Here is an 18143-nt window from a genome sequence, read left to right on the forward strand (position 1 = left end):
TGAACACATCACAGCAGCTTTAAAATCTTTACTCTGGCTTCCAGTCAGTCACAGAATAGATTTTAAAAGCCTGCTGATGGTTTACATCTGTGATCTGTTCAGAGAATATAAAGCCAGCAGAGCTCTTAGATCCAAGGACTCAGGTCAGCTGGTCCAGTCCAGAGTCCAGACTAAACATGGAGAAGCAGCATTTAGCTGTTATGCTGCAAACAAGTGGAACAAACTGCCAGTGGAGATTAAACTTTCACCACATGGAGACATTTTTAAATCCAGGTTAAAAACATTTCTGTTCTCATGTGTCTATGCATGAAATCTGCACGCTATCTTTGAACTTATCTAGACTGTTGCCTGTTTTTAATCATTTAAATGATTTTATTTGTTTCTCTTTATATTCTTTTATGTATTTTTAATGCTTCTTCCACTCCCTGCTGCAATGCTTTTATTTTATGTGAAGCACTTTGAACTGTTTTGTACATGAAATGTGCAACAAATAAATTTGACTTTTGACTTTGACACATTTCTCTGGAGCAGCTGTGCTCCTGCAGTAAAAAGCCTTTTTAATAAGCTCCATTACGTGTTGTTCGTGTGGTAATACGTCTCCGCGATCCCGTGGAGTTGAACAACAATCGGACGGTTAAACTGTAATCTGTACAGGCGGGTTCACAGAGGCTGAAGCTCTCGTGCCGTTTCCTCTGCTGTCAGCTCGGCTCAGGGCCTCGACCTCCTCAGTGAATACAGTGAGCTGCAGCGGCCCCCCCGCTCACAGCATGAATGCAACCATTATCAGAACATGCTTTGTTGCAGAGAAAACGCTGAAATGTTCAAAGCCAAAACTGTCGGCGCTGCACTCTCCGTGCACTCCGTGTATCAGCATTCACTCCACTGTTTCAATTGCCCCCCCTGTGTGTGTTTGTATGTACATTTCTGCCCCGCGTGCGGTTGCACTGTTGCCACCGGTGTGTGCGCTGCGGAACAGGAGTTGTGTGTTTAGCATATCAATGGCGCCCAGGGCCCCGGTGACTGTTGGAGAAACACTCTGAGCGTTCTAGCAGCGCTCCGCTCGCCTCAGCTCCACATATTTAAGGGCCTTTCTTGTCGCCTCGCAGAGCTGACATGAACATCTTTACTAAGGTCACAGGATTAGCCCAACAAACCAGGTATGTTCAGAGTGCTGCGTTCCCACCAGGGCCCTTGGAGCGTGACCGCACCCCCCCCTCCCATCGGTCAGAGGTGGAGGTGGGTGGAGGTGGGTGGGCCAGGGCCTCCACAGCCAGCCAGCCAGCCCGCCTCCTTCTGGGGGTTCTGCTCTGTTAACGCCTTCAACACCAGTTTCCCAGAAATCACTTGTAGAGTGATGGTGGTGGTGGTTGTTGTGGGAGACACGCACACGTTCTGCACATTTTAAAATGAAACAAAAACCTTGTAATTATCTTCTGTGATCTGTGGGGAACTGGGAGCAGAATGAAAAGTGTGCCGTTTGTTGACAAAAAAGGGGGACATAAAAAGGGACAAGTTTTCTAATATCATTACAGACTGGAGACTTTAACTGACTGCTGTTGGGGTTTTTTTTGCTAAAAAATGCTTCTATATCTGCAGCAAGCTGGGGTCTGTGCTCCAACGTGCCTTCTACGGGTCCAGTGGGAGGGTGAGTCAAAGCAAACGTGTTTAGATTCAGAGCGAGTTGGAAAATGAGCTGCTTCTGTGGTTGAATTGTGATCCGAGCCGCAGTCAAACGCACATTTCCGTAAAGGCGGTGTCATGTGATCCAGTTTAACGTGGACTTTTGCTGTCGATTTGATCAAATTAGACTTTTAGAGACACGCTTCGGTGCATTGAGACGCTTAGTTTGATGAGTTATCGTGTGATTGCTAACAGAGAGCTGTCGTAAAAACAGAATCCCAGGAGGCCGATCCCTAATCCAGATGATTTTTCCTCGAGGAATTCAACAGAATTCTCCATCATAGTCGTCAATTAGGAACATAACACCCCCCCCCCCCTGAGTGCAGGATGAGTTATCAGCATTCATAACATCTTTTTATAGTATATTACAAACCCCAAAAATACCATTTAAACACTCAGACGCCAGGATTTAGACACTGAAAGACTAAAAAAAAGGAGATATGTGACTGATTAAAGGGATTGCACTTTATCAAAGAAAGACGGTGGATTCATGAGTTTCCTGTATTTTGTTCAGGATGATTCTGTTAGATAAGAAAGGTTTAGTTTACCATGGATCTTTTCTTTTAAGGAACAAGGAGGTTCACAGATCGTCTTCCTCGCGTCAGTTTGGAGAAAATGTTTCAGCAAAAATGGCCAAAAGTTATTTTAAATGAAAGTGACTAAATTCTGCTTTAAATCTGTTTTATTATGAGCCAGATATTCTAAGAGACTCACACTTCCTGTATCACTAATATCTGAGAGAATGACTGTTTTTTGGATAAAAAAAAGGTTGAACAAATGGAAGAAAAGACTATGAAAGACATATAGAGTTCATGTTTGTCTGAAACTGTCAGGAAAAGTTGGACCCCGATTTAAATCTGCTAAAATACTTTGATAAATATCTGTGAAATAAGTTGTTGGGAAACCCCTCAGAGCTGAAGCTGTAACATCCCGCTCTGATGCTTTCAGGTGACCCTTTTCGAGCAGCGAAACTTCGCTGGCAGGCGGCTGGACCTGAACTCCGACTGCCCGAGGATCAGCGACAAGAACTTCCCAGAGAGATGCAACTCTGTGCAGGTGGAGAGCGGAGCGTAAGTTCACAGCGAGTCCGTCCGAAGCCTGCGAGAGGCCGCGGTCCTTATGTAGACCCCCGTTTTTACAGATGTGTTAAAGGCATCAGAGAAGACACCCAAACCCGGTGGTCCAGAGGGGGATTTACAGATATTCACCCTGTTATTTACAGAAAGATGAGCCCAGACCAAAGAGACGGTTCTTATCCCGAAAGGAAAATCTTTTTTTAATGCTGTCTGCACTGGAAAAAATGCCCCTCCAAAAATAAGTAAAAAAAACAACAAATACGAAAGGTTTTTAGCTTGAAATAAGCAAAAAAATCTGCCAATGGAACTAGTGAAAATCGGCTTGTCAAGATTTCTTGAAATAAGATGTGATATTTGGGACTTTTGAGTTAAAAGTGATCTTGAAATTAGCTTAAAAACCTCTTCAAATGAAAAAAAAAGCTTATTTCATATGATATGTGACTCAAAACAATTTGTTTTCAAGACTTTTTCACTTAACAAGAAGTCTTGTTAGAAGATGTATTATATTAAAACAAGTCCCTATATCTTTCTGAAATGGTGCTTGTTAGGCAGTTGTGTCTTATATTAAGTGTAATGAGATACTCAATGAGACAAATATACTTGGTGAGATTCAGATTTTTTCCAGTGTGGGATCCATTTGAGCTGTATTTGAACAAAAAATAGCTGCTTAAGTTCTTCTCTGAATACTGGTGGAACTAATCCTCGGGTCACTTGGATCTCAGACAGCATTTGGGTTTCAACTTGAAGTTTGGAGCTGTTGGTAATTCTGCAAATTCAATCCATGCACCAAACTTAAACTTGGGAATGAGTCCATGACCGTAACCTTTTTTTTTTAATTTTCTGGAAAGGAACAGAATCAGCAGATACGGAAAGAATTTCCTCAGTCGCTTCGTCTGTTTTTAGACCAGACAGCGAGTCAAATTGTAGGATTTTAGTGGTTTTCTAATTCTCTCTCTTTATTTTCTCCTCACATGAAGATGGGTCGGCTTCGAGCATGACAACTACCGGGGTCGTCAGTACCTGTGGGACATGGCTGAGCGGGGGGAGTACAACTGCTACGACAAGTGGTGCGCTCAGGTGGACCACGTGTCCTCTGTCCGCTCCGTCAAACAGGTGAGACGCAGGTTAGCCCGCAGTCTGTGCAGGTTCAGGGAAACTCCTTCAGAACTGTTCAGAATCACAGCGGGGTCACATGGCACTGAAAGGATCGGATTATTGGCTAAATTACAACCAGACTGAGTTATTAACTCATTGGCTGCCAGCCATTTTCAGTGCAGAGACACCCATACTGCCAAGTGTTTTTCAGTATTTTGACTGATTTTCCAAGACCCACAGAAAAGTGTGTCTTATGACTATGTACACACCGAAATTACCAAAAGAAAGAGTAGACTCTCTTCTTTCATCAGGAAAAAAAAGTTTGTTTCTACCATTTTCAGTCCTTTAGTAATAGACAGTAGAACATAGGTTGGTTTCACCAAAAACAGCTGTTTGACCCAAAAAATGGAGAAAACCAGCTCTTTTTTTTTGTGCAAAGTGGCACTGCTGCCACCTTGCGGGTAATTTTGCCAGTATGTTCTCTGTTTAGTGTTTACAAGCCTAAGATTTAGTGACGAACTCCGCTAGATTGTCCCCCAGCCCGCTCCGTTAAAAAACGCAATTGACGTCTATAGACGTCTTTGGCAGTGAACGTTTTTTTTTAAATTGACGTCTATAGACGTCAATGGCACCGAAAGAGTTAATTTCATGTAGACACCTTAATCTGACTAAGAACTGGATCGGATGGGATTCAGACCCCGAGATAACTGGGTTGAAAGTCACTCTAAACCTGCTTGTAGACGCTGAAGCACGTGGTGAATCAGACTTTGCGTTCTGCGCATGCTCCAGATGTTTTCCCGGGGTCGTGACCCGGAAGTCAAAGGAGACGATATTCCTGTTGTTGTCGCCGTCAGAAAGAAACAAACAACGCGATGGAGAATGCTCCGTTGGGCATCGAGTTTGTGCAACAAGCAGCTCATCACAGACCAAATGTAGAGGGACGTAGCTTCATCTTGCTCTGCGTTCTCCATCTTTCTCCAATGCCTGAGTTTGTTGTTGTTGTTGGTGGTGAAGAGGTCAACAGGAAGTGGCTCTATTAGCAACAGCTGGAATGGGTACAGCGCCACCTATCATACCGGGGTATGTCACGCTTTGTTCCTCTGATCCCATTCATTCACCGCCATATATCCAAGGAGAATTACCCTCGCTCAGCTCATTCTTATTGTAATTTAGCCAATAATCCGATCCTTTCAGAGCCATGTGACCCCACTGAGTGTTGTAGTACTCGAGACCAAGACCGATATTGGGATAATTCAGGTCACATCGACAGTAACGACACATAACTTTGGTCTTATCCAGAGAACCATCTGACCGGGTGTTTCGAAGGGCCCTTTCCTTTGTCTATCTTAAAAAATAGAATAGAATAGAAATAGAAAAATACTTTATTCATCCCCCAATGGGGGAAATTCAAATTAGTCAAGTAGCTCAAAAAATTATCAATATTTACAATGATTGTATATTAACAATAACACTAATAATACAAATTATAATAAAAGTACTACTACTAAATAATAATAATAATAATAATAATAATAATAAATGACTAAATTAAAAAAAATAATTTTAGACATTTTAGCCGCCATCCACAAGATTAGTATTAAACATTTAGTGCAGTGTTTCCCAACCTTTTTGGCCTGAGTACCCCCTCACATACAACACGTGCGATGATTCTCCAAAAGTAGAGCAACACAGTGGTTATTACATGAAAATCATTTTATCTAATATCCTTAACTTCAACATAAAATTCTCAGGCTTTCTCTCTCTTTTTTTAACTTCAGTTGAATTCAACATAAGAATAAAAAATATTTTCTTGAAATATAAATAATTAACCAAAATAGCATAAATACTAAATCAAAATAATCTTCCTTTGTTATCTAACTTAAACCAGTAACATTTCTCTTTTTTTTCAGAATACATGAACATAACTCATTTCTCTCTCTTTTTAAGAATACATTAACAGGCCTAACTCATGTAACATTCATCACAAAACTGGAGTCTCCTTTTTAAACAGTCCTCCATAAAAGTGTGACACCTTAATAAATAAATAAAATTAAAAAAAACTCCCCATGCGCCGCGTACCCCCTGCAGTACCTCCGCGTACCACAGTTTGAGAACCACTGATTTAGTATATATTAACCTCGTTAAACAATTGTACTCGGAGACCTTTTTCTGACATCTTTATCAGAAACATGCCGATAATGTAACGTTAGCACACGAGAGCGGATACACCTAAAACATGTCGAGTGTAAATGAGTTTCACACGTGTGGAGAAAATCAAATATTTAGTTTTTAAAGGTTCAAATAAATTAAAAAATTGGGATATTTAAGTGAGTTTAAGTAAGAATGTGAGTTCACCAAAGAGGATTTATTTTACCCACAAAACGAAGCTGCTTGCTTGGCCAAAAACTCCAGAAAATCATCAAGCGACTGGAAACACGTGCGGACCTCTAAAAGAAGTGAACTGGAAGCTGCCTTTCAAAATAAAACAGGGAACTGAACACAGTTACTGTGACATAAAGTAACAGAGTACTGTAATTCTGTGAGGTTTTATTACATATATCTGTTTGAAGGACTGTGTCAGATTAGCTGATCCAGAAACACACCCTCACACAGCAGCTCTGCCTGTTTCTGATTCTCAGGACAACAACGCCGCCAGAGCTCAGCTGTTCGAGCGAGCCGGCTTCTCCGGAAAGAAGATGGAGCTCCAGGACGACATCCCCAACCTGATGAGCCGCTACAGCCTCAACAGAATCACCTCCATCCGTGTGCTCGGAGGAGCGTAAGTTTGTGCACCACTCAGCCGTCTGGTGCTTCTGGGCCTCTTTCGCGTTGTTCTCGTGCTTCTCACTGCATTAACTCACCATCATGTTCAACATCATCATGTTATCATTAGGGCTGGGCGAGTTAACTCGTTATTGTTGCGTTAACTCGTTAATTATTTAAAGCCGATCTTTTTTTTTTAATCGCGCAATAACGCAGGTTTTATTATTTATTTTATTATTGTAAAAGTCTGTTGCTCACAGGCTTTTATTTTGTAAAAGTCTGTCGCTCACAGGCTTTTATTTTGTAAAAGTCTGTTTCTCACAGGCTTTTATTTTGTAAAAGTCTGTTGATCACAGGCTTTTATTTTGTAAAAGTCTGTTGCTCACAGGCTTTTATTTTGTAAAAGTCTGCTGCTGTCTGCTGTGGAACAGGAAAAGAAAGTAATCGGCGGATCCACCAAACATGGAGAAGGGTACGGAACTTTTACTCGGCCATTTTCATTTTAAAGTTCTTCCAGACGGCGGAGTCGACAGAACCAAAGTCATCTGTAAACTCTGCCAAGTTGAATTGTCTTCTCAGCGTAGTAGTTCCAGTCTAAAATATCACTTAAAGGCAAAACACACAACTGATAGCAGCAAGTCATTCAAGGAAACAGACAGTGGAGCGAGGCTTCTACATAAAAACTACAGAAAGATGCTGATGTTAAAAGTGTGTTTGCACAACAAATGTTATGGCACTTTCATTCATATGGCAGCACATTTAAAATAAAGCTAAATGCTAAAAGCTATATGCTACTTTTGAATTCATTTTTGGATTTTGCGTACAAATGTGATTAATCGTGATTAATCAGGGAAATAATTAATTAGATTAAACATTTTAATATTTGCCCAGCCCTAGTTATCATGAATGTACTCTCTCCATTTTAGCCCCACATACTAAGAAGACAAATAATGAGTTAATGTACCCTTATGTGCTGTTTATGAACGCTGAAATAATCCCTTTAAGGCCTCTTTTTGCCCATATTGTAGCCACAGATTGTAATAAATCATCAATAATACATCAGGTTACTGTTGAATGTTGAATAATCTCTCGAAACTAAACAATTTACATTCTACCTGCTGAACTTGATCTGTGGTTTTTACGGCTTTAAGCTTCTGCATTTGGGACTTCGGTCCAATAATTGACCTCAAGCAAAGTTCCCCGAAACCTACATATGTGTCGCTCAGAGCCAGCAGCACAGATCAGATACTGTAACCTCAGTGGAGTCTCAGGCTGTTCCTCTCTGCGCAGGTGGGTGGTGTATCAGGAGCCCAACTACAGAGGACCTCATTATATCCTGGAGAAACGGGACTACAACAACTTCTCTGACTGGGGCAGCCAGAACAGCACCGTGGGCTCCATCCGCAGAGTCCGCTTCAACTAAGCACCGCCTCTGATCCGCCGCCACGACCCCCAACTCATGGAACCTGTCAGCTTTACACACAATAAAGCCTATTTTTGGTAGTAAATTGGTGAAGATGTTTTTTTATCTTTATTCTTTGGTTGGATTTAACGCTTTGAACTGTATGAACAACTGTTGAACCGAGAGGATTTACACAAGAAGCTGCACACTGATCCTGAGTCACAAGACATAAGGCTTAAGAAGAAGGGTTCTTATACCTTTCTCAAAGTCAAATTCAAGCACCTTCTAACTATTTAAGATTTTCCAAAGCTTCAAACTTATGATAAATTACATAAAATGCATTGATACAAACTATCATCACTGTTCTATATGAAATGTTTTGTTGGCATTTAACACAAGGGGCTTTCAGTTAGTGGGTTGTCCAATAACAGGAAGGTTGGGGGTTCAATTCCCACTCTCGACACTCAAGATTGACGAATCGGTCTACCTCGCCACGGCCGAGGTGCTCTTGAGCAAGGCACCGTGCCATGCTCCCTGGGTGCTGTGAGTGGCTGCATGGCATCTGTCTGAGTGTGTGAACCTGTGCCAACCTGGATGGGTTAAATACAGGAGAAATTTCATTTATCACTGTATGCATGACAAATCTCATCTTAAAGGGATAGTTCGCCTCTTTTGACATGAAGCTGTATGACATCCCATATCAGCAACATCATTTCTGAACATCTTCTTACCCCCTGCTGCGTCCTGTGAGCAGAGTTCCAGCCTCGTTTTGGTGTTGATGAAGGTAGTCTGGCTAGTTGGCGCGCCTGCCAACAGCCGCGCCTGTTACAGTGTTTGCTGCTCGGTCTACACAGCAGGCAGTGATACAAAGGGAGAGAAAATAGGGCCAAGCGATTGTGAGGTCTGACTTTCCTGGAGAACCATTTTGTGATGCAAATGTATTACTCTGTTGAACGCATATTGTTGAGAAGCAAAACGCTTTATTTTTTAAACCCCAGCCAACTAGCCGGACTACCTTCATCAACACCAAAACGAGGCTGGAACTCTGCTCACAGGACGCAGCAGGGGGTAAGAAGATGTTCAGAAATGATGTTGCTGATATGGGATGTCATACAGCTTCATGTCAAAAGAGGCGAACTATCCCTTTAATCTTAAATATCAGCATCCTACAGAACCCATCTGATCTAAGACTGAAATTACCTAAACCATTTAGACGTGGCATCAGTCTGAGGAAGGGAGTCCATCAGCTATACAAGTATATCAACATCAGCCGACAGTGGGCTTTAAAAACCTTGATTAAATAAATACTTCATTTTAAACTCAGGATGGAAGGAAGGAAAAAAAAAAAAAAAAAAAAAAAAGTTAAAGTCAGGGAGCAATTTATTACCATAACAGTGCAATTACAGCTGGAAATTTCACTTTAAAATGATCCCCATTAAGTCAAGATTAGAGTTGATATCTTAAGGTTAGAGTCATTCGGGTTCCCGAAGCTTTTATTCAGATTCACGAACAAACAGGAGGGTCACAACATGTTAAAGAAACTAAAATCCTGATGAAAACTGTTAAACAGCTCAAAAAAAAAAAAAAAAAAAAAAAAAAAAAAAAAGGCACTTTTGAGACTGAGGCAGAGCAGAACTGAGGTGCAGAAAGTTCCTCAGAAGCTGCTTCCAGACAAACTGACTGGAACCAGAACAGTGTTCAGGCTTGAGGAAACGTTTAAAGGTGCATAACAAGAAACTTCGGACGTTCAGCAGGATCGTCTTAAAAACAACAAAAACAAAAAACGATTGAATGAAAAACTCTAAAAACATTAAAACAGTTTCTTCACAAGTGATCTAATAAATAAAGTGCAGGTGAAAGGCCCCCCAAAGATGTCCCGAGTTCTGCGTCAGGGGCTGCTGAGCGGAGCGGCCGCCATGTTGTAAGTGATGGGGGACCTCAGCTGCGGGATGAGGCTGATCCTCATCAGCTTGCTGCTCGAGTACTTGTTCTTCACAGCCTGCAGAGGGCAGAGTTCAAAGTTCACTGACGCCATATCAGGAGTTAAGTTTTTAAAAACCAGCAGACTCACCTGAAACTTGGTTTTCCCGTCGTTTACCAGCACAACGTTCTTGGCGATGTGCTGCATCACGGGCTTCAGGTGGGCCGCATCGTAGGTGGAGTAGTGCTGCTGCGTGGGCGACTGAGGAAGAGGAGATGGGTTACGACCCGCCTGAAAGGGCGGCGGAGGGAGGCCGACGCCGGTTCAACTCACCCACGGCAGCCCGTCCAGCAGCAGCTGGGAGAGACACAGCGAGGCGGCGGCGACCTCGGAGGGCCGCAGGTGCACCATGCTGTAGTCCAGCAGGGTCAGCTCCATCAGGTACTTGGCCAGCGTGTGCTTCTTTAAGTCACACTGAAACATCCCAAAGTCAACTCTGAACAAGCCGCCTGCTCTTTGTGTTCTGAGGAATCTGCAACCAGTTCCAAAAGAGTTGGGACGCCGCAGGAAATTTAAAATGGCAGTTTGTGGCTTTTTAAACACGTTTGTGTATAGCTGCACATGTGCAGGGATCAGAGGTTTGGTTTTAGTGTCACTTTATAAAAATCAGATATTCAGTCTAAATTGAATATTAAAGGGACAGTTCGCCTCTTTTGACATGAAGCTGTATGACATCCCATATCAGCAACATTTTTTAATGAACATCTTCTTACCCCCTGCGGCGTCCTGTGAGCAGAGTTCCAGCCTCGTTTTGGAAGGAAATGCACCTGAAGTTCTTTTGCCTACCGATGTTGAACGCACTTATTGTAAGTCGCTTTGGTTAAAAGCGTCTGCAAAATGACCGTAATGCAATGTAAATGTAATGTTTTGGGGGTGATGAAGGTAGTCCGGCTAGGGTTTAAAAAAATAAAGCGTTTTGCTTCCCAAAACAATATGCATTAAAGGAGCTCAGTCTATTACAAGAGCTACTGAGGCATTTGACGTCGGATGGCTGGTTGATGCGCTGCCTGTCCTGGCTTGCTGCTCTCATACCGTGTCTAAATTAATTTCCACGCTGTTCCTTGAAGTTGCCACCAGTGGATTTATTCTTTCGTAAATGTTAAAACAATGGCACAACGAGCGCCTCGCACCACAGCGGTCAAAAACCGTTTGCCCTTCCGGGTCAAAACACCTGACAAAGAGTGCACGAGACTCCTATATGCACCTGAGACCCCCTGGTGACAGCACAGCGACGCCACACATACAGAGTACATTACACCCTTGACTCAGGACACTAACACAACACATTTAGCTCCTACAATATGCGTTCAACAGAGTAATACATTTGCATCACAAAATGGTTCTCCAGGAAAAAGTCAGACCTCACAATCGCTTGGCCCTATTTTCTCTCCCTTCGTATCACTGCCTGCTGCCGCCTGCTGACAGCCGCGCCTGTTACGGTGTTTGCTGCTCGGAAGCAGGGGACTGCTCGGTCTGCACAGCAGGCAGTGTTGTTGCAACTAATCAGGTTTCCATTGGTTGCACAGATAAACGGGACTCGTTCTCCATGATGCTGAATCACTTCATTAAAACAGACCTGATTCTGTCCTGAGATCACTGCCTGGGTTCAGAAACACCTCCAGAAATCACCGTCTGAGCACAGCTCAGCGTAACGTCCACAGAGGCAGGTTAGAGCTCCATCAGGCAGAGAAGAAGCCACATGTGAACATGGTCCAGGAACTCTGCCGTCCTCTCTGGACCAAACCTTGTTTAAAATGGACCGAGGCAGAGTGGGAAACTGTTCTGTGGTCAGATGGATCAGAACCTGATGCTGCGTCCTCCAGACTAAAGAGGAGAGGGAGCATCCAGCTGTTATCAGCTCAGTCTCAGTCCTCAGATGTTAAAAGAAGAGGGGATGCTACAGTGGGAAACCTGCCCCAACATTTATGAGACATGTTGCTGCCATCAGGTTTCAGATGAGTTCATATTTTACCTGATAGTCAAATGTGTCACTTTATGTTGTGACTAAAATATATCTCTTGAGACTTTCATATAATTGCTAGTTTATCTTTTTTTTTTTTCTTCCATTTCACACGGCGTCCTGACCCTTTTGTGATTTTGATTGCATTTCACGCTCAGCTTTAAACCAAATGTGTAAGTCAGCAGCACATTTTCATTAAACTGATGAACACATCCTGCTGTACAAACATTTCTCCGCATTTTCAAACAAACTCACATCTGCCACCTTGGAGGCTCGCCGGAGGAAGTGCAGCGGGAGCGGACGCCCCAGCTGGAAGTTGAGGCTCCTCAGAATCAGCCGCTCCATCTCCAGGATCTGAGACTTGGTGAAGGCGTGGTCTGTGATGTAGGCGAAGTCGCCCACCTCCGGAGCGCAGATCTCCTCGTACTTACAGGCCACCATCATGGCCGTCACACCCACCAGCTGCAGCTTCCTGCGAGGCACCGGGTGGACCTGCAGGGCAGCAGCAAAGGATTGTTTTTTTCAGTTGTAAGTGTACAAACATTAGAAAAAAAGTCCCACCCCAAACTAACACAAGCGTTGCAATATACATCTCTACATATATATCCATGCATACACCAATATACACACATCAGAAAGATGACACGTATTCGGCGCTACTAAAGCTAGCCGCAGTGAGCAACGCACTTCCGGTTATTTTCACAAAATAAAATACCCGTTGCCTTTTATCATAGGGAAAGCCATTACCATACAATTGGTGCTTTTGTTTTGAAAACAGGAAGTGAACCTACCCTCGTTGTAGCTAGCTTGAAACTGCCGTTTTGACAGGAAAAGACGATTGGCGACGTCACGTTACGTTGCATCTTGGGTAGTTTGAGTATGAGTAGTAACCTCATGATGCATACCCAACATTTCAGAGAATCTAGTATGCATCCGGGAACTTAAAGTTAGGAGTAATAGGCAGTTTCGAACACAGCCTTAGTTTCTGTAAAAAGGAGTTCAATGGTTTCCAGATCCTCCAAAACTCGTCTGATTTATGGTTAAGGTCATGAGTCAACTTCTCAAGAGGAATAAGAGCAGAAATCTGTGTTAATGTCGACGGTAGGGACCCGGGGAGTCGACCACCTGAGCAAAATACATTTTTTAGCCAGAAATAAAAGAATTTAACAAAGACTTGGTATCTGCGTCAAAGAGATTGTCTGGGGTGTGACTGAGGAGACAAATGATCTCCTGGGTTACGGAGTGTACCCCCTTCCAGAAAGACTGGATACGGTCACATGACCAAAACAAATGAATAAATGTCCCTTTATGCAATTTACATTTAAAACAAAGGTTAGAGATGCCAGGAAACATTCTCTGGAGGCGAACGGGTGTGTAATAAGTTCTAAAAAAAACAAATTTAAAGTTCTGTTCATGTATAGAGATTGAGGTACGTTTAGGGAAAACCCCGCTACAGATCTTGTCCCCGTCAGCAGGATTAAACGTCACCTCTAGATGGCGTTCCCATAACAGCTTCAAAGAGTCATAGCTTGAAGAATCAAAATAAAAGTGAAACAAATCTTTGAAATGAGTCTTTTGGGAGAGAAACAAAATTATTATGTTTTCCAATTTGGACAATCCCAGGTGAATCCTGCCAGTCCTCAGATGGGACCCCTATAAAATGACGAATTTGAAGATATTTGTAAAAATCTTTGTGAGGAATATTAAATTCAGCCCTGACTGGCTCAAATGATTAAACAGAGTGGAGTCCAACAGGTCCAGAATGTTAGATAAGCCCTTAGAAGCCCACTCCATCAAACCAATACTCCTAATCTGTAACGGTAGATCTGGATTCAGAGCTAAAGGGTTTTTATATGCAGCCGAACACTGAAGAAAGGTTGTTCGGGCAGGTCTCACCTGGAGGAAACGATCCATGGTGGCGACTGTGAGGAACAGAGTCTCCTGCAGCAGCTGGAACTTGGAGTGAACCTGGACCAGCCAGTCGACGAGAAGCGCTCGCATGCGCTCGCTGATCTCATATCCCTGCATGTACTTGGCTCGCACGGCCTGCTGCACCTGAGGAGAACACAGCACCGATGTAACAGCAGGTGGAGGCAGCGCAGCGGCCGACTGAGGGGGTGGATTACCTCCAGGACGTGCAGGTAGCTGTAGATGTCTTTGACGTATTCTGAGCAGAGCTGCGGCAGGTCTGCGTCCTGCTCGTCCACGTCCTGCACCGTCAGCAGCATCTCAGAGAATGCCTGGCACAGCGGCTCGGAGGCTGCTTGGATCTGGAGTTGGACCGGAACCTCCCCCTGAACAGGTTTAGCCTTTTGGGCACATGACGGTTTGGTCGACTTCGATTGTCCAAATATCTGCGGAAAACATGAGAATAAATTTTAGGAGCCATTTGATGACTCCGTGTGTCCAAATCTGGATGGAAGACCAACACCTGGCTGTCATGTTGGAATGAGACCACTTAAGTGTTTCAACACAACTAATCAAGCTTTAGAAACTTGTCTATATTAAATTAAACTTTATTTATATACCACTTTTTATATTAAAAAGCAGCACAAAGTGCTTTACATAATTAAAAAAAAAAATCAAATCAATTCATGCATAAACTCACACACAACATCACCCCAACAACCAAACTTCACACATGATCCCCATGAGGAAAAAAAAAAAAAAAAAAAGGGATAAATAAGCATATAATAAAAAAATATATATATTTATTTTAAATAATGGATGAACAGATAAAAGTAAACTAAAACAAAAATAAATAAACAGCAAAAAGCAGTTTGTGTGTTCAGAACCAACCCGAGTGAACAGAAGTGGATTAAAAACAGAACTCAGGTGTGTTGTGCTACCTTTATGTTAGCCGCTTTAAAGTTGGTAATCTCTCCGAGAACACCTCTCCTCGGACCCGCTGCGCAGCTTTCCCCCTTCTTCAGAGGGTTCTCTGCGGCTGGCAGCAGCTGCAAAGATAAAACAGACAAATTGGAACTCTTTTGAAGAACCGGGACGTTTTTCGAACAGAACCCCTGACAACCAGCAGAAGCTAAGCTAATGTTAGCCTGCGGGCTAACGATGCTAAGCACGAAGCAAAACAGCAGAAAGTCCATTTACTCACCGCATCACGAACCTCCACAGACGACATTTTCAACGTATATACCGGCAACAAGATAAAATTATAATTTAAAAACAACCAGATAGTTAGTTCTTCAGCAGCAGCAGCAACAACACAGTTCTCCGACTTCTGCAGGTGGTAAACACCAAAGATCAGCAGCATTCAAATAGCGCTCCGGCGAATCTGATTGGATGCCACTGTGGAAAGAAGGCTATTGATTGGCTGAAAAACTGAGGTCAAAAGTTCAGGTTTAACGGCTTTAAGTGTATTTAACGGCCAACCGATTGTTTTCCTTTTGATACTGAAAAAACAAAATCCTCCTTATAAAACAAAACCTTCCAATAATATTATTATTATTATCCTACTGTCAACTAACATTAAATATACTAAATATAATGCAGTAAGATATTAATCTATATATTGGAAACATTGGTATGGTTGCCTCCTAGAAGATTAGGACTGTTTTTTATTATTATTTTTTTATGACTGTTCTTTTTTAGGTTCTTTTATCATTGATTGTTTTTCTATGTGATCTGGACTACGAGTCTTTAATAAATCTATACTAATAAAAGGAGAAACGAGAAACAACTAATTTTTTATTTTTTATTATAATAATAATAATATTATAATAGAGACTCTCTGGTCTGGCTGCAGACCTGCACTGTGAGGACCGGAAGTTGATTCGAAGCCTTTCAAAATAAAAGCGAGTGTACCGGAAGCACGTATTTTAAAAAAAATGTAAACGTTATATTTTTATATTTTATATTTAAAATATAGACCCCTCGGGAAATTTTTGATTTTCAATATTTATTTACAGTCTGTGACTTTTTTTGGTCGTGACCCGGAAGCTGTCCGTAAAACACAAGAAAATCAGAAATTTTGACTTACCTGTCGAGCAAATTTAATTTGGATGAAACATTTAGGCAAAAACAATGATGTTGCACAAGATTGCTGGTCTTATCAGGGAAAAGTGAACTAATGGGATGACGTGTGGTGATATTTCCACCTCTTTATTTCATCAGTTTGGAGTGCCAAGGTGGAGAAATATAGGGAGGTGGTGCCCTCAGCAGGGACTGACAGACAGAAAATTCTGTATATTGTGTACTGACATGTCGCTGCCAAAACTTTCCCCATCCATTCCTCAGCACGATTGAGCAACTTTCCATTGATGTGCTGAGAGCTTTAGAGTAAATACTAGGGCTGGGCAACGATTAAAATGTTTAATCTAATTAATCACATGATTTCCCTGATTAATCGCGATTAATCGCATTTGTACGCAAAATTCATAAATGAATTCAAAAGTAGTGTATAGCTTTTAGCATTTAGTTTTATTTTAAATGTGCTGCCATATGAATGAAAGTGCCATAACATTTGTTGTGCAAACACACTTTTAACATCAGCATCTTTCTGTAGTTTTTATGTAGAAGCCTCGCTCCACTGTCTGTTTCCTTGAATGACTTGCTGCTATCAGTTGTGTGTTTTGCCTTTAAGTGATATTTTAGACTGGAACTACTACGCTGAGAAGACAATTCAACTTGGCAGTGTTTACAGATGACTTTGGTTCTGTCGACTCTGCCGTCTGGAAGAACTTTAAAATGAAAATGGCCGAGTAAAAGTTCCGTACCCTTCTCCATGTTTGGTGGATCCGCCGATTACTTTCTTTTCCTGTTCCACAGCAGACAGCAACAGACTTTTACAAAATAAAAGCCTGTGAGCAACAGACTTTTACAAAAATAAAATAAATAATAAAACCTGCATCAATGCGCGAAAAACAATCATTAGCGTTAAATAATTAACAAGTTAACTTGCCCAGTCCTACATATTACAATACTATTACTGTATTACTCTACAGCTCTGCGTAATGAGTGGGGACAGAATCGCTTCCGGGTCACGACCTAAAAAGTCACAGACCATAAATAAATATTGAAAAATCAAAAAAAATTCGTTTTTTTCCGATTCCAAGTTTTTATTTTGAAACATGCTGTCGGGAATCAAATACCAGCTCGTTTTTTTGTTTGTAACACAAGATAATAATAAAAAAACAACACCATGTGAATTCGACACCAGAGGTAACAGAATCAGATGCATGACTTGTTCCTCTGACGCTTCATCTGCTGACTCAGGTCAGATAGTGGAGCCCAGAGTTCAAACTAGACACGGCGAATCAGCTTTTAGCTGTTATGCTGCACACAACTGGAACAGACTACCAGCAGAACTGAAATCAGACCCAACTGTAAGCACTTTTAAATCCAGGTTAAAAACATTTCTCTTTCCGTGTGCTTATGGTTGAGTTTATATCTTTCTTTTCCCCTCTTCTTTGATTGCTTTTAACTGTGTTTTTAATTTTTATTATATTTTTTCTCTTTAAATTGCTTGCTTTTAATGCTGCTTTATGCTATTCTTTTAAATGCCTTGTCTTTATGTAAAGCACAATGAGTTGCCTGTGGTATGAAATACGCTGTATAAATAAAGATGCCTCGCCTTGCCAATAATGGCTGTGCTCGAAACCGCATAATTCTCGCACTACTCCTACTAACTTTAACTTTTTTTAAGTTCCCGGATGCATACTAGATTCTCTGAAATGTTGAGTATGCATCATGAGGTTACTACTCATACTCAAACTACCCAAGATGCAACGTAACGTGACGTTGCCGATCGTCATTTCCTGTCAAAACGGCAGTTTCAAGCTAGCTAAAACGAGGGTAGGTTCACTTCCTGTTTTCAAAACAAAAGCACCAATTGTATGGTAATGGCTTTCCCTATGATAAAAGGTCACGGGTATTTTATTTTGTGAAAATAACCGGAAGTGCGTTGCTCACTGCGGCTAGCTTTAGTAGCGCCGAATTCGTGGGAACAAAATTGTAAACAGCCGGTATTTTGTCAGGTTTTCAACACGTTGGGGATCTAAACGACTACTTTCTCACCTGAAAATGTTTCAAATGTTGCTAAAGTTTACAGAGTTTAGAGCTTAAGGGAAATCAGCTTCAGGCCGGCTGATTTCGGCTCGGGCAGGAGCGAAATGCATTGTGGGTAAACGCTCTGCATACTGTCTGATCGATCAGTATGCAGTATGGAAG

General features: G+C 41.9%; 2 protein-coding genes across 2 annotated transcripts; one reads left to right on the forward strand and one right to left on the reverse strand.

Annotated features, from left to right (window-relative positions):
• Positions 1–1113: 1113 nt before the first annotated feature.
• Positions 1114–8037, forward strand: crybgx (crystallin beta gamma X). The gene is made up of 6 exons (XM_075472554.1): positions 1114–1157; positions 1597–1645; positions 2629–2750; positions 3734–3869; positions 6491–6630; positions 7905–8037. Exons 1-6 carry the CDS (start codon positions 1114–1116, stop codon positions 8035–8037), a joined length of 624 nt encoding a protein of 207 aa, XP_075328669.1.
• Positions 8038–9904: 1867 nt separating this feature from the next.
• LOC142383865 (G2/mitotic-specific cyclin-B2-like) lies at positions 9905–15096 on the reverse strand. The gene is made up of 8 exons (XM_075469657.1): positions 15070–15096; positions 14807–14914; positions 14084–14311; positions 13854–14012; positions 12213–12449; positions 10271–10411; positions 10088–10198; positions 9905–10015 (listed from the first exon to the last, which is right to left on the reverse strand). Exons 1-8 carry the CDS (start codon positions 15094–15096, stop codon positions 9905–9907), a joined length of 1122 nt encoding a protein of 373 aa, XP_075325772.1.
• Between the last annotated feature and the right edge of the window lie 3047 nt (positions 15097–18143).

Source organism: Odontesthes bonariensis, chromosome 1 (genome assembly GCF_027942865.1).
Source record: "Odontesthes bonariensis isolate fOdoBon6 chromosome 1, fOdoBon6.hap1, whole genome shotgun sequence".
Classification (NCBI taxonomy): domain Eukaryota; kingdom Metazoa; phylum Chordata; class Actinopteri; order Atheriniformes; family Atherinopsidae; genus Odontesthes; species Odontesthes bonariensis.

Excerpts from the sequence above, each read along its gene's own strand:
- crybgx (XM_075472554.1), top strand. The coding sequence starts at position 1,114 with ATGAACATCTTTACTAAGGTCACAGGATTAGCCCAACAAACCAG. Across the intron at positions 3,870-6,490 it reads CTGTCCGCTCCGTCAAACAG|GACAACAACGCCGCCAGAGC; the intron begins GTGAGACGCAGG and ends TCTGATTCTCAG. Across the intron at positions 6,631-7,904 it reads ATCCGTGTGCTCGGAGGAGC|GTGGGTGGTGTATCAGGAGC; the intron begins GTAAGTTTGTGC and ends CTCTCTGCGCAG.
- LOC142383865 (XM_075469657.1), bottom strand. The coding sequence starts at position 15,096 with ATGTCGTCTGTGGAGGTTCGTGATGCG. Across the intron at positions 14,312-14,806 it reads TTAAAGCGGCTAACATAAAG|ATATTTGGACAATCGAAGTC; the intron begins GTAGCACAACAC and ends TGTTTTCCGCAG. Across the intron at positions 14,013-14,083 it reads GCTACCTGCACGTCCTGGAG|GTGCAGCAGGCCGTGCGAGC; the intron begins GTAATCCACCCC and ends TGTTCTCCTCAG.